The sequence below is a fragment of the Myxocyprinus asiaticus genome, chromosome 3 (assembly GCF_019703515.2).
Source record: "Myxocyprinus asiaticus isolate MX2 ecotype Aquarium Trade chromosome 3, UBuf_Myxa_2, whole genome shotgun sequence".
Classification (NCBI taxonomy): Eukaryota; Metazoa; Chordata; class Actinopteri; order Cypriniformes; family Catostomidae; genus Myxocyprinus; species Myxocyprinus asiaticus.
Window position 1 is genome coordinate 6,563,544 of NC_059346.1, and position 16,457 is coordinate 6,580,000.

The 16,457-nt window shown below is 39.2% G+C and overlaps 1 protein-coding gene across 5 annotated transcripts in view; it reads right to left on the reverse strand.

Moving 5' to 3' along the window:
- The window catches only part of LOC127430205 (SH2B adapter protein 3-like), a 77,726-nt gene that overhangs the window by 12,213 nt on the left and 49,056 nt on the right, over positions 1–16,457 (reverse strand). For all 5 annotated transcript variants that reach the window (XM_051679808.1, XM_051679834.1, XM_051679823.1 and 2 more), the window contains 4 exons: positions 16,266–16,370; positions 14,197–14,291; positions 964–1,049; positions 653–867 (listed from right to left, as the gene is read on the reverse strand). In XM_051679808.1, coding sequence (XP_051535768.1) covers positions 653–867; positions 964–1,049; positions 14,197–14,291; positions 16,266–16,370 — 501 coding nt within the window. The remainder of the gene's footprint in view (positions 1–652; positions 868–963; positions 1,050–14,196; positions 14,292–16,265; positions 16,371–16,457) is intronic.

Genomic DNA, 16,457 nt, shown 5'->3' on the forward strand with positions numbered 1-16,457 from the left:
ATAAAATCAGTACAGAAAAAGCCAAAGGAGTTAGACATCAGGCATCAAAACCAAACAATATACAACAGAAAATACATACAACCATCATGCCTATAATTTAAAAAAGCCAAAACTGGGGGCCTGGGTAGCTCAGTGGTAAAGATGCTGACTACCACCCCCGGAGTTCACGAGTTCAAATCCCAGGGCATGCTGAGTGACTCCAGCCAGGTCTCCTAAGCAACCAAAATGGCCCGGTTGCTAGGGAGGGTACAGTCACATGGGGTAACCTCCTCGTGGTCGCTATAATGTGGTTCGCTCTCAGTGGGGCGCGTGGTGAGTTGTGCGTGGATGCCGCGGTGGATAGCGTGAAGCCTCCATATGTGCTATATCTCTGCGGTAATGCGCTCAATGATAAGATGCGTGGGTTGACGGTCTCAGACGCGGAGGCAACTGAGATTCGTCCTCCACCACCCGGAGTGAGGCGAGTCACTACGCCACCATGAGGACTTAGAGCACATTGGGAATTGGGCATTCCAAATTGGGGAGAAAAAGGGAGGAAAAAAAAACTAAACTGAACGATACTGATATGATCGCGCAATACAAATCAAAATAAGGCAATGTTGTTTTTGTTGTACAAGCTAAAGAGAAAGAAGATGATAATGATGGTCATTACCTTTGCTCTGCCCTGGTAGTTAAACGTAAGGACATAGTCTCCTCTCCGTGTCTCGCTCTGTCTCACCAGGAAGTTCCCATGACCACTGACCCCAGCATGCTGTACAAGGTAGGCGGCCCGCACACGTGATATGGGCCCATGGAACCATGGGTAAGAGGACAGGAAGTGATCCGTTTTATTGTAGCCGTGCTCAGCGAGGCCAAAACCCGGAGAACCTGCAGAGGTCATTAATATATGGTGATTTTAATTGTTATCTTGTAAAAACATTGGCAAACTCATGTCATGATAAAGTGTAGATGTGTGAGATTCACCCTGGCTGCCTGGCTCTGTGCTCCCTCTGCAAGCTGCATTGAGAGAATCACACACAGGAAACGCTTCTCCATCCACACTATCTGACCTGGAAACACAAACGCATCACATACAAACACTCATAAACACCTTTCAGCCTATTCATTTGCATATGTAGCAGTAACATGATGTCACAATTAGGGATGTGCACGAGTAATCGATTAATCGAGTACTCATTCATCGTTAAATATTTGATTTGTAAAAACACTTCTTGAATATTGCAATTTGATTTTTCTATGTGCCTTTGCCTGCTGTGAGCAGCAATGAAACTGCTTACCTAAATCTTGCCGTTATAACTCAATGCATTGGTTGGCGCAGAGGATACTTGACGTTGTTAAAGGGATAGTTCACCCCCCAGAAAATGTTATCATTATTTAAAGTGATTGTATCGCTTCAGAAGACTTGGAATGTATGTTTCTATGTGTGAGTGCAAATGTTTCTTTGTCATTTTCTAATCTAGATGTTGTTTATCTTTCAAAGGTAGAAGGTTGAACTTAAATTCTAAATTTCAAGTAATTGACAGGGTTGGGAGGGTTACTTTTAAAATGTATTCCACTACAGATTACAGAATACATGCTGTGAAATGAAATTTGTAATGTATTACTCATCGTCAGTAACGTAATCTAAATAATTTGGATTACTTCAACACTAGCAGATTTTACTTGTTTTTGACAATAAACAAGTGAAAAACATGAAAAAAATCTGCCATTACAGTAAAACAATAAACACTTATATAAACAAATACATGCTCCGAAAAACCTAAATATCTTACGCACTGTAGCTTCTCAAGTAAATTTACTTATGCCGAGTTTACACGATTTTAGGCCCAATTTTCACTCGCCAACAGTTTTGTGGAGATCGCCGACAAAAGCCCAAAATCATAAGCAAATCAGAGCTCGCTCTTGTGAGCGACAAACGCAATGTATGAATTATCAAAGACGCGATCTGAGAGAAGTGCCGACGTGTCGCCGATGTCAGCGAGATATCTAGCATGTTAAATATCTGGACCTGTCTGCGATTCCAAATGGCGCAATGTGAATTGTGTTTTGACTGAATACAACTGCAGCGTTGACCTACAGCCAATGAGAGAGCAAGAAACGGGGCACGGGAAGTTTCAGTGGGAGGAGTCCTGATGTACATTAAGAAAGTCTCATTGGACTGAAGAAATGGAGGAAAAATTAGTGGAACATTGGCAGGAGCACCAGTGCCTATTTGATGTTTCCTCTGAACTGTACCACAACCGGGTGAAGAAAGAGAAGAGTTGGAGAGAAATTGCCAATTCTCTTGGACAGTCAGGTAAGCAAATAGGTAGACTTTTCCGTAGGAGGTACTTTTTCATATTGTAACAAATAAAATATATGATGCCTTTAGGCGATTAAAAACATATACATCATATTCTGAAATGCATAACTTATGTTCATGCATTTGTTTGTCTCGTATCACTTCTCGCACGTACTCTGTTGTGAAATGTAATTTGGAGCCCAGGCAGAGTCATCGGGATGCGTCAATAGTGAAATGTTTTGTAATGTGTTCACCCCTGTTGCTGATTCCTCGTGTAATTTGAAAACCCTACAACTTCCATGACAAGACAGACAGTTGTGTAATATGAATGGTACCTCAATCCGACGTCTTTGAAAGTCGTGTAGTGTGTAGGAGTCATTAAAGGATTTATTTGATTTTTTACAGGAAGAAACTAATACAATTGTTATTAAGAGTAATATTTTTGCAGTACATCTTTGCACTATTATCAAAGGTCTTAGAGGAAAAAAAAAAAAAAAGACCTAACGTGGATTTTCTTGATAGAATTCATTATCAAATTTAACTGCGACTGGTGACAAGTGCATCCAACTGCTAGAAATACTATTTTACCTTACACAAGGAACTATTTCTGACGTTTCAAACTTACTTCAAAACCCCACGGTGGTTTGTGGATTCTTTTCAAAGAATGAGGCAGAAAATCTATTACTTGTAGCTTTCTATATGATGCTACAGACTACATTGGTTAGCATCTCTCATATAAGCATCCTTTACTCTTGTAAAAAATACCCAAACTGCGTAAAAATTGACAAACCACATAGCCGTGTAACCGTGTATTTTTTGGATTTATATTTCATCTGTCAGAGCATTTCTAGCTCTTTTATGATGCTATATCAATGCCGTCAGATCCACATTTTCATTGATAACAGTAAGAGAGCGCCCTCTCAGTTACTCATATTTTGTATTTTAAATGCGTAACGCTGTTACAAGTATTCCATTACTCCCCAACCCTGGTAATCGATTACTCTTTTTCTTATGTGTTAGGGTACTCGACAACAAAATTACTCGAAATGCCCATCCCTAATCACAATGTCAAAATCATATTACATGATTGTAATATGACATTACATGAAGATCATGATGGTGCCACAGATGGCCGCCTCGTTGTGGAGCGCACCTATTGTTTTGATGTTTTTGTTTGTTTGTCCTGTGTTTGGTAATCTTTTTTCAGTCAGTTTTACCAGAGACGAACTGCTGAACATTCGACAGCATACACCAGTCAATCTTTTCCCAGATTTTGAATATTTGGACGTTTTGTTTGACATTTTAGTCTGAGGCGCGTCTGTGTTGTTTAAACGCGCTATCAGACGCAGGCGAGGGAGACGAGTAGGCGCGCTGGTCAAACTCCGTCGGCGGGGCTTTCGAACAACGCTGCTGAGCATTCATCTAGCGAATCTCTGCTCTCTCCCTAACAAAACGGACGAACTACATCTCCTCACCCGCACAAACAAGGACTTTTCAAACTCTGCTGCCTTGTGCTTCACAGAAACCTGGCTGAGTGAAGCCATTCCGGACAGCGCGTTACATCTGCCGGGCTTTCAGCTGTTCAGAGCGGATCGCATCGTGGAGTTAACGGGGAAAACGAGAGGCGGTGGAACATGCTTTTACATCAGTGAATGTTGGGTGTACAGATGTAACAACATTAAAGAAGATGTGTCCTAATTTGGAAGCGCTCTTTATGAACTGTAAGCCTTTCTACTCGCCGTGGGAGTTTTCCTTGTTTATTCTGATGAATGTGTATATCGCGCCAAACGCGTGTTTGAATGCCACGCTGCAACAGCTGGCTGATCAAATCACAGACACAGAACAACAATACCCGGACTCAGTTATTATTATTCTTGGGAATTTTAACAAAGCAAACCTCACACGTGAACTGCCCAAATACAAACAGCACATTACATGCCCAACCAGAGACAAAAATATACTGGATCACTGCTACACAACAATAATGGATGCATATCGCTCTGTTCCTAGAGCAGCTTTGGGACTCTCTGATCACTGTCTGGTTCATCTTCTTCCAACCTACAGACAGAAATTAAAATCTACTAAGCCTGTATTAAGGACTGTAAGGAGATGGACCAATGAAGCAGAGCTGGAACTACAAACCTGCTTTGACTGCACTGATTGGAGTGTTTTTGAGGCTGCAGTCACCAATCTGGACAAGCTCACAGATACGGTTACATCACATATCAGTTTTTGTGAGGATATGTGCATTCCTACTAGGACTTATTTAACATTTAATAACGACAAACCATGGTTTACAGCGGAACTCAGGCAGCTTCGTCAGGCCAAAGAGGATGCTTACAGAGTTGGGGATAAAGTCTTGTACAATCAGGCCAGGAACACACTGAATAAGGGAATCAGAGTGGCTAAAAGAAGATACTCTGAGAAGCTGAAAAAAAAATTTTCAGCTAACGACCCTGCATCGGTGTGGAGTGGCATGAAACAACTTATGAATTACAGGACTCCTGGCCCCAACCTTGTGGTGGACCAACAACTGGCTGATGACCTGAATGTGTTCTACTGTAGATTTGAAAGGCCCAATCTCACACCTCACACCCACTCTGACCTTCACTTCACACAAACACCAACACCTCCTCCCCCCTCCTGCTACTCAACCTGCACTTAAGATCTGTGAAGATGATGTGAGCTGCGTCTTTCGACAACAAAGGATAAGGAAAGCACAGGGCCCAGATGGCGTTTCGCCTGCATGTCTTAGATCCTGTGCTAACCAGCTGGCCCCATCTTCACACAGATCTTCAATAGATCACTGGAGCAGTGTGAAGTCCCATGCTGTTTAAAATGTTCCACTATCATCTCCATCCCAAAGAAACCAAAAATCACAGGACTTAATGACTACAGACCTGTCGCCCTGACGTCTGTGGTCATGAAATCATTTGAGAGACTGGTGTTGGCCCACCTGAAGAACATCACTGGACCCTTTCTAGATCCCCTTCAATTTGCTTATCGAGCAAACAGGTCTGTGGATGATGCAGTCAACATGGGATTGCATCATATCCTGCAACATCTGGACAGACCAGGGACATATGCAAGGATCCTTTTTGTGGACTTCAGTTCGGCTTTCAACACCATCATCCCAGCTATACTCCAGAATAAATTACACCAAATCTCTGTTCCCATGTCTATCTGTCAGTGGATTACCAGCTTTCTGACGGACAGGCAGCAGCTTGTGAGACAGGGGAAACTCACTTCCAGCACCTGTACAATCAGCACAGGTGCCCCCAGGGATGTGTGCTCTCCCCACTACTCTTCTCGCACTACACCAATGACTGCATCACTAAGGACCCCTCTGTCAAGCTCCTGAAGTTTGCAGATGACACCACTGTCATCGGCCTCATCCGAGATGACGATGAATCTGCATACAGAAGGGAGGTTAAACAGCTGGCTGTCTGGTGCAGTCAAAACAACCTTGAGCTGAACACGCTCAAAACAGTGGAGATGAATGTGGACTTTAGGAGGAACCCCCCAACACTGTCCCCCCTCACCATTCTAAACAGCACTGTGGCAGCAGTGGAGTCATTCAGGTTCCTGGGCACTACCATCTCACAGGACCTGAAGTGGGAGACCCACATTGACTCCATTGTGAAAAAGGCCCAGCAGAGGTTGTACTTCCTTCGTCAGCTGAGGAAATTCAACCTGCCACAGGCGCTGCTGATACAGTTCTACTCAGCAGTCATTGAGTCTGTCCTCTGCGCTTCAATAACTGTCTGGTTTGGTTCAGCTATGAAATCATCACATGGATCACACGGACTGGGAGATGTTCCAGTCCGCCTCTGATGACGACATCGAGGTTTACGCTGATAGCGTAATGCGTTTCATCAAAAAGTGCAGAGGACGTCGTTCCGACCAGAACAACACGGATCTATCCGAACCAGAAACCATGGATAAATAGCGATGTTCACACAGCACTTAATGTGCGGACCTCCGCTTTCTATTCCGGGAATGCGGAGGAGCATAAACAAGCCAGTTATGCCCTCCGAAAAACTATCAGAACAGCAAAACGCCAGTACAGGAACAAGATTGAAGGACAGTTTAACACCACCAACTCTAGAAGCATGTGGCAGGGAATTAACATCATCACGGACTTTAAAGGGAATAAAAACTCCGCCATGAACACCGCTGCCTCTCTCCTGGATGAGCTAAATACTTTTTATGCTCGTTTTGAGGGAAATAACACTGCCCTCGTGGAGAGAGCTCTCGTGGCCGAAGCTACAGAGGTTAGTTCACTCTCCATCTCTGTAGCAGATGTAACCCGAACCTTCCGACGGGTGAATATCTGCAAAGCCGCGGGCCCAGACGGCATTCCGGGCCGCGTCAGAGCGTGCGCGAACCAGCTGGCTGGTGTTTTTACAGACATTTTCAACCTTTCCCTCTCTTTGTCTGTAGTCCCCACATGCTTTAAAACATCCACCATTGTGCCTGTTCTAAAGCAATCAAAAATAACTTGCTTAAATGACTGGCGTCCTGTTGCTCTAACCCCCAACATCAGCAAATGCTTTGAGAGACTAATCAGAGATTACATCTGCTCTGTGCTGCCTCTCTCTCTTGACCTGTTGCAGTTTGCTTACCGCAACAACCACTCCACTGATGATGCCATTGCATCTACAATACACACTGCTCTCTCCCACCTGGAAAAAAAGAACACTTATGTGAGAATGCTGTTTGTAGACTACAGCTCAGCATTCAACACCATAGTGCCCTCCAAACTTGATGAGAAACTCTGGGCTCTGGGCTTAAACAGCTCGCTGTGCAGCTGGATCCTGGACTTCCTGTCAAGCAGACGCCAGGTGGTTAGAATAGGCAGCAACATCTCCTCATCACTGACCCTCAACACTGTAGCCCCACAGCGCTGTGTTCTCAGCCCACTCCTGTATTCCCTGTACACACATGACTGTGTGGCAACACATAGCTCCAATGCCATCATTAAGTTTGCTGATGACACGACGGTGGTAGGTCTGATCACTGACAATGATGAAACAGCCTACAGAGAGGAGGTGCACACTGACACACTGGTGTCAGGAGCACAATCTCACCCTCAACGTCAGTAAGACAAAGGAGCTTGTGGTGGACTTCAGAAGAAAAGACAGAGAACACAGTCCCATCACCATCAATGGAGCACCAGTGGAGAGAGTCAGCAGCTTCAAGTTACTTGGTGTCCACATCTCTGAGGAACTCACATGGTCCGTCCACACTGAAGCCGTTGTGAAGAAGGCTCATCAGCGCCTCTTCTTCCCGAGACGGCTGAGGAAGTTTGGAATGAACCGCCACATCCTCACATGGTTCTACACCTGCACTGTAGAGAGCATCCTGACTGGCTGAATTCCGCCTGGTATGGCAATAGCACAGCCCACAACTGCAAAGCACTGCAAAAGGTGGTGCGAACTGCCAGACACATCATCGGAGGTGAGCTTCCCTCCCTCCAGGAAATATATACAAGGCGGTGTGTGAAAAAAGCTCGGAGGATCATCAGAGACTCCAGCCACCCGAGCCATGGGCTGTTCTCACTGCTACCATCAGGCAGGCGATATCGCAGCATCAGGACCCGCACCAGCCGACTCCATGATAGCTTCTTCCCCCAAGCAATCAGACTTCTGAACTCTTGATCTCCCACGATCAAAATACATCAGCACTGCACTTTATTACTCTTATATCTCACACCGGACTGTCATAAATTATATTATTATTATATATATTCTCTCTTAACAACTTACTATCAACCGACAGCCTGAATGTCAATACAGTACAATACAGCCTACTGTACATTCTATATATACTACTATATATACTTTTTTATTTTTAATGAATAATGTGTATCTATATTGTGCGTATTGTATACTGTACAGTGTATGTTATTATTTATATATTGTTGTGTGTAATTATGTGTATATTAGACTTTAAATTGTGTTGTGTTAATTTGATGTTATTGTAATTGGTATATGTCTCATCACTGTCACGACTGCTATATTGATTGGAACTGCACCCAAGAATTTCACACACCATTGCACTTGTGTATATGGCTGTGTGACAATAAATGTGATTTGATTTGAAATCAGACATCAGAAGACTACAAAGGACAGTTCGGACTGCTGTGAGGATTATTGGTTGCCCCCTGCCCCCCCTTCAAGAACTATACACTTTAAGAGTGAGGAAAAAGGCTGGAAAAATCTGGACCCCACTCACCCTGCCCACTACCTTTCTGAACTGTTGCCTTCTGGCCGACGCTTCAGAACTCTGAGCACCAGAACCGTCAGGCACAGGAACAGTTTTTTCCCCTCAGGCTATCCAGCTCATGAACAGTTAAATTGCCCCACTGAGCAATAACTATGTGCAATACACAGTTTAGTCTTTCTTATATTTATCCAACACATCCAACCTCTTCTGCCATTTCATTCCTCTGAGAGAGAAAAAAAAAAACAAAACATTTGCACTGTACATAACAGATTTGTATTTGCACTTTACATAACAGATAACAGATTTGTATTAGATTGCACTACGTATGTGTATGTGTGTATGTATGTATGTGAATAACTATTTTTTATTATTATCTATGTCTTGCTGCTGTTTTTGTATTGTTGTGTACTGGAAGCTTCTGTCACCAAGACAAATTCCTTGTATGTGTAAGCATCCTTGGCAATAAAGCTCATTCTGATTCTGATTCTGATATCACATCCACTTAAATTTACAGTATGTAGACAAAGCAAAGCTTCCAATGAAAATCCTAAGTCTCTAACAATCATAAAGGTTTGTTTAGACCGTATACCGTGGCCAAATAAGGTATTTGGACACTTAAGGCACACTTAAAATGTATAAATGTCATTGCATTAGATAACAAAATATCAAACCAAGTGGCATTTATTTGAAAGAAAGATAGCAGAAGCATACTTTTCAAATAGAACATTTCACGAAAAGAAGTTTGTTAGATTTGAAATAATACAACAATAGATATTTGGTTAAAAAATGATGACAAAACTTATTTGGACACATTTAGTTGTTTAACGTTAGTGGTACATGTTTGTAGTTAATGTGCTGAACTACACCCGTGGTTTCTCTGCTAGGACACCTGTGTGAGGGGAACTGACTTCATACATGTTCTAAAAATGTCCTCAGGGCCAGTTGGTTAAAAGTATTTTCAAGTAAAGTTATTTCTGAGAAACGCTCTAACGTCATTTGTTTGCAGATGCCACCTGCTTTTTTTTTTTTAAATGCATTGACATTTATACCTTTTTAAGTATGGCTTGAAAAGAACTTGAAATACGATCATTTTAATCTCATTTTACTTCAGAAATAAACAAGACATTCAACGAGAAAAACATTTAAAGCGATACTTGATTTTATCCATCAGGAATTAATTAACAAAAAAGTCACAAAAAACAGGATCCAGCTTTTTTCTTCTTTTTTTTTTTTTGGAAATTGATTTTAAATTCCCTGATATTTCCAGGTTTTCCATGACCGTGGGAACCCCGGTGCATCATAGAATTATTTTAGTAACAATTTTCAATATAATCAACAATGTGCAGAATTTTGTGTCATCAATTCTACTGATAAAAACCAGACTGAGAGAGGTGAATGGCAAGAGAGAATGAAAGGTTATTCTATTAATTCGAGAAAGAGAGAGGGCCAAGAAGAAATCAGATCCTATAGGATAAGAATTGGACTGAAATACAGATGTTGCTTTGAGGTCTATAGGGATTAAAAGTAAGGGGTAAAGGATGGAGGAAGAGGGCAGAAGAAAGAGGAGGTGGGGAGGGGTGTTTGGGGAAGTTGCGGGAGAAAGCAGCACAAAAGCTTTTGGTTTGAGACAGGAAGTGTGTCTTGTAGTTCTTGGAAAAGTGAAAATGCATATTGTATATAGGGCCGAGCGATATAGCTATGAAATCTCTATATATTTTCCAGCCTTTTGACAATACTTGATATATATATATAGTATGTAACTTTTTCAGTGTTACAATACTTTCTCCTATTCCAGCTTAATATGCAACTGCAAGAAAACCATTCATAGGGTTTTTTTTGTTAGAAAACTGTAAACACTGTGTCTCTGTGGCACTATAGAACAATCCTATTGTTTACAAAAATTTCAGCGCATGTGCAGTAAGTGGTGGAAGAAAGCCGGCAGACTGTTGTGTTAGATTTGACAGATTAGATGATTAGACGAAAGTACGATACAAAATCATCATAAATACACATATATTCTTAGCTATACAATTATTACAATGATATGAGTTAATAACATATCTGTAATATTGTTCGCGTTATATGTTTGCTGCAAAGCCACGAGCTGAAATTATCTCCTCAGTCCAGTCAGCTCTATTGATGGCTTGAAACCACAGCAGTCCACGAGAACCCTCAAAATCTTTTTTCAACAACGGAATCCGATAAAAGTTTACTGTTTGTTGACGCTTTCTGCCACCACATCCGTGTGTGACATAAGCGGTGACGTTGCCAAAGGATTGGTCTATAAAAATTCCTGCTTGTTTTGGGCGACCTGTTAAGACCCACCCCAGCAACATTACTCAACCAATGGCATTCATTGGGGTGGGGCTATTTGTTAGTTTGAACAGGAAGACGAGGGGTATTTTCAGAAAGCTGTTTAGAAAACAATGTTTATTTTTGCAATTCCATTTGGTGGCGCTAGAGTCGCAGAAATAACACTCTGCTCTGAAATGGCTTAAGACTACCAGGCAGTGGTAGCTCAGCGGTTAAGGCTCTGGGTTACTGATCAGAAGGTCGGGGGTTCAAGCCCCAGCACCGCCAAGATGCCACTGTTGGGCCCTTGAGCAAGGCCCTTGAACCTACCTGCTCCAGGGGCGCTGTATCATGGCTGACCCTGCACTCTGACCCTGAAAAGAAGAATTTCACTGTATATGTGCAAATGTATAATGTGTGATAAATAAAGAAAATTATTATTATTTATTATAATTATAATTAAATTATTATAATTAATTATAATTATTATAATTAATTAAATTATTACAAGAGTGCTTTTTCAATGCAAGAAGTAAAATACTGTAAGTTCTATAAGTAAAGTAATAAAATCTAGTTAAAAGTTATATACTTAAGTAATAAGGCATGAGAGGCCGTGCTATATTGTGAATATAGTCACGGCTGAAGGGCATTGTTAGGTACGATGCGAAGCAGTATTACATTTGTATTAAGTTGTCAAAAAACATGTGAATCTATAGCGCTGACACTTCACAGGATCGAGATGACCGTTTGTTGTTTTATTTGACAGTGCCTCACCTGAGTAGATGACATGAAGCGATGGTCTGAATTAATATAATTAACTACTTTAAGCTGTTATGACAGCCAACAACTGCACAAGTTGAGCGTTAAATAATTTTTTACTCCAAATAACACATGGTTTTTGTTCTCCATCTGGATCACACGTTTTGGTTAGTTTTACATTGATTTACATATACATATATATATATATATATATATATATATATATATATATATATATATATATATATATATATATATATATATATATATAGTACTGTGCAAAAGTCTTAGGCACATAAGATGTTTCACAAAAACATTTGTCTTAGAATGATTATTGATATCTTCAGCCTTAGTGTGTCAATAGGAAATATACATTTTAGACTCCCAAACATTCCTTTTGCAAATAGAATAGAATAGAAGAACAGGGAGCCCTGCAACACATACGTGTGTGTGTGTGTGTGTGTGTGTGTGTGTGTGTGTGTATTTGTAATACCAAAAAGTTTAATACATAGATAAATGTCATGCAGGGACATGGACACTTTTGAGTGATGTCACAAGAAAATCACTGAATCAGGGTTATGAACAATCTGAACTATCTGAGTTATGGGTATCTGTTTGTTCGATCAACACCAGACGGAGCGCGTATTTGAATTAATGTTTGAAAACTGTGTTTATTTTTGCAATTACCGTTCGGTGGTGCTACTATAGCGGTGCAGAAATTCCATACTTCAATGGCCAAATAAAAAGTGCATTAAAATAATTGCAATATGTGCAGTGTTACTTAATATATCTTAAGAAAAATCCTTGCAATTATTATGTACATTTCCGAAATATTGTCTAGCTCTAATTGTATTTGATGTGCTTTGTTTCATAAAACACGCACAGGGTGACCCAAAATCCACCAATTGTAACGATATGAGCAGGCAGCGAAAAACAGAATGCAGAAAAAGGAGAGAAAGAAAAGAGAGATGGGGGTACGGAGAGGAAGGAGGCCACTTGAGATGTGCTGAGTCGAGTTCTTGAGATTCTTAGTAATCAGAATAACAGGAAGACCTCACTCTCACTCTCTCTCTCTTCCTAAAACTCACATTGATACATTCACACAGGGTTGAGTTCTCAGTACCCTCACACCAATAAAAGGAAATGAAACATGCACACACACATAGACATACCATATGCACAACAAACAGATTGTATGTGCGGACACGTCTGCTCACACGCACATAAGTAAAAATAAAAATAAAAAATGAAATTAGAGTTTAAGTGTGGAATTTTTTGGTTTCAATATTTTCTTCTACTCTAGCTTAATATGTAGAGACAACTACTAAACAGTAAGCTGAAAATGTTAACACTATGGTGCTTTCAAAACATCCCTTTGCTTGTCTGAGTGACACATTTAGTCAACAAATGTTGTCAGTTTGGGGCGGGATTACTGTACCTTTTGTACAACCAATGGCAATTGGGGAGAATGTTTGGGAAATGTTTGAAAACAGCTATTATTTTCTTTATTTGTGTCACTATAGATGAAGTTCCTGTTTACAAAAAAACAGTTTGACTCCAGCACTTCCAGGTTCTTTTGACATTGAAGAATAGGACTGCTGTCAATGGAAGCTTGACTCAAATTAAGCTGGAAATGCCCCAAAGTGCTGTTTGTGGGGTTGAAATACCCAGTTTCTAAAATATTATTGGAGATCTGGGCTTCCTTAAATTTCCACTAGGAACAGTGCCCACTGACTTTTTCACCCATCTTGATTCCAAAAGTATTTTTCCCATTCATTTTGTCCATAGGGATTTCATAAAAAAGCATTATGAATGACATATTCAAATTAAAAATGATGGAAAAACTTTTGATTATAAATATAGAGACAATATATTTTAAGTTTGCTGCAAAATATTCATATAAATACAAATATTTAAGTAGCTTGAGATTGTAGGGAGACTGACTCGATTGCATTTGGTGTGCACTGTTTGTAGCAATTCTCTGACTGATGGATCTTTTGTCTTAAGAATCATGGGTAGTGTAGTTGTTGACTACAACAGGTCTGTCTTTAATGCTTTAAAAGTTACTGTAAAAAATCTATGCATCTATAGAAAAGAGATTTTAACACCAGAACCAGACTGTTGCGCTCTAAAGGCACAGAAATAACACACTTCACTTTCAAGTGAATAACGTTTAAATTATGACTTCTAAAACTATTGAAATACGTCAACAACAAAACTCTATTGATTTCAGTTAAGTTTTATAAATAGAGAAATAATTGATTTGCTGTGTGTGTGTGTGTGTGTGTGTGTGTGTGTGTGTGTGTGTGTGTGCGCGTTTTTTGTTTACTTCAAAATTGTCTCCAAAAATGAGCCAAATCTGACAAAACTTTCCTTTGGGGACATCCGGTTACATCCTCAAGTGGAAAAACAATTCATACATAGAAATGCAAGTTCTCTTTTAGGGCTAGGATTATGGTAGAGTAATTATAATTAGCTTTATATAACAACAATGTAAATCGATGGTATGTAGATAGCATGTGTATGTGTGTAAGAGGAAGTTAGTGGGTTTTCTCAATAGGGGAATATAAGGAACTTTTGCAGATGTCTCTCAGAAATGAGTTCAGTACACATGCCAGAGAACATTGTGCTCTAACCTGCTGATGATGCACTCTCTGAGCTCTGTGGTCCAGGAGCTCACCTGCTGCTCATTATCTGCCTCGAATATAAAACTACCTGGATGACCAGTAACCTGAGGAGAGAGAGAGCGCAAAAAGAGAGAGAAAAACAGTCATCAACCAACAGATAACCGATTTATTTTTGATCAATCCTGAAACAGTTCTAACCAAAAATGCAAGAATGTAACATGTGTGGATTGGGGTGTCAAATGTAATTAAAGAAATATACTGAGTTCAATAAAAATTAGGCTTAAAAGCAAAAAGTTTGGTTACAAGTAGGCACTTACAATGGAAGTGAATGAGATCAAATTTTGAATTTCATAATTTTAAAAAACAAATTAATTCTTCTGTTAAAACCCATGTATTATTTGAGCTTTTTCTGTAATTTTTCTACGGTTTATCATAATTTGTTAAACAGATAATTTGTCAATGAATAATGGACTACATGTTTTCAAACATTCCTGAGTAAATATTGTAAATACTGAGGAAATATTGTGTAAATAAGCGTTCATTTAATTTCAGCAATTTTGTATACGTCTTTTTAACATCATTAAATTGTATTATATCATATCATTTGGCCATCAGCCTCTAGATATTAACAACATCCATTGAAAATCTATTTTGGCAGAAAGTAAAAGATAAAAAAATCTAAGTCTAAGCTCTCCTTTTTAGTTTTAAACTGATGAGGCACCCAAGAAGTGTCATTAAACCAGTAAAAATGCTATAGATATTCTTTCAATCAGGACAACAAATAGAACTTCAATATATATAATATACATATATATATATATATATATATATATATATATATATATATATATATATATATGTATATATATATATATATATGTTAAGTCTTTTGATTTAATGCATTAATTAGGTGTGATTATATATAAAATAATGTGTTAAAAAATTAACACAATTAATCATGCACCTGGACCATAATAAGAAATATTTCAACTATCGGAGAAATTCAAGCTTGAAGTACCACCTGTTTTCAGCAGGGGGCAGTAAGCGAAACTCTAGCTGCAAGGGCAACGCGCAGCTGTACAGAGAACAAACCACACTAAGGCTTGCTCGACACTAGCAACAGCACAAGATGAGAACACATACTTGAGTTCAAAAAACACCTGGATGGAGCGCACTTCCGTATGCTGGGATCTCAAGACGTGTTTTTCTAAGTTTCAAACTATGTTTAACTTGACACAGCAACCAAAAAACACTGTTGGTGATGTGCTGCAGCCAAAGTGAGTTGCTCCAAAAGCATCCGTCGGATGCAAGTGTACACTGGCGCGTCCTTAGACAAGCCCTTATAATAAATCTATTTTGGATAGATTAGTGAATTCAATTGAAAAATAGATTGCTGTGGACTGTAGGCCAATGAGAGGCTTATGTTCAATAATATGGAAATAAACAATAATGCTTAACTTGTCTGCTACAATAATGTGATGCATTTTAATTATGTGAATTATTATATTTATAATATACTGTTTATTTATAATTATTTAAACATAACTATCATTATTTAAGTATTATATATTGAATTACTGTTATTTGTTGGACTTTTTTTACCAAATATTTTGATATGCGATTAATTTGATCAGTATTTACTGTAATTAATTAAATTAAAAGATTTGCAATTGACAACCCTAATATATATATATATATATATATATATATATATATATATATATATATATATATATATATATCACACACACACACACACACACACACACACACACACACACACACACACACATTTACAATATATGTTCAATAATTTTAGTTAAAGACAGTTTTATTATATATAATGTACACAGAAGTGCTGAAATTAAATGAAGATTTTTTTACACAAAATATTTACACAAAATTCAACTGAAAACATGAAACACTAGATTTCTGTTAATCGGCTAAGGGGACAGTTACTGGCTGATGCGGATAGTTTAAAAATGGCCATATATCGGTCAAACATCGGACTAATACTAGGGTGAACTGGTGTGTTTAAACAGGCATACATGACTGAACATCTGTTTGTGATTGTTTACCTTTAAGACAAATGTGTTCATGTTGTCTGGCATCTCTAGTCGATTACATCGTCGAATCTCCTGGATGTCTGAACAGTGTACGGCAAGCTTTGGAGTTTTGTAGTCCTAAAAAACACACACAAAGATACACTTTTTAATATAGCCATATAAAAGTGATACGATTTTTTTTTAATTTATTTATTTTCAGATATA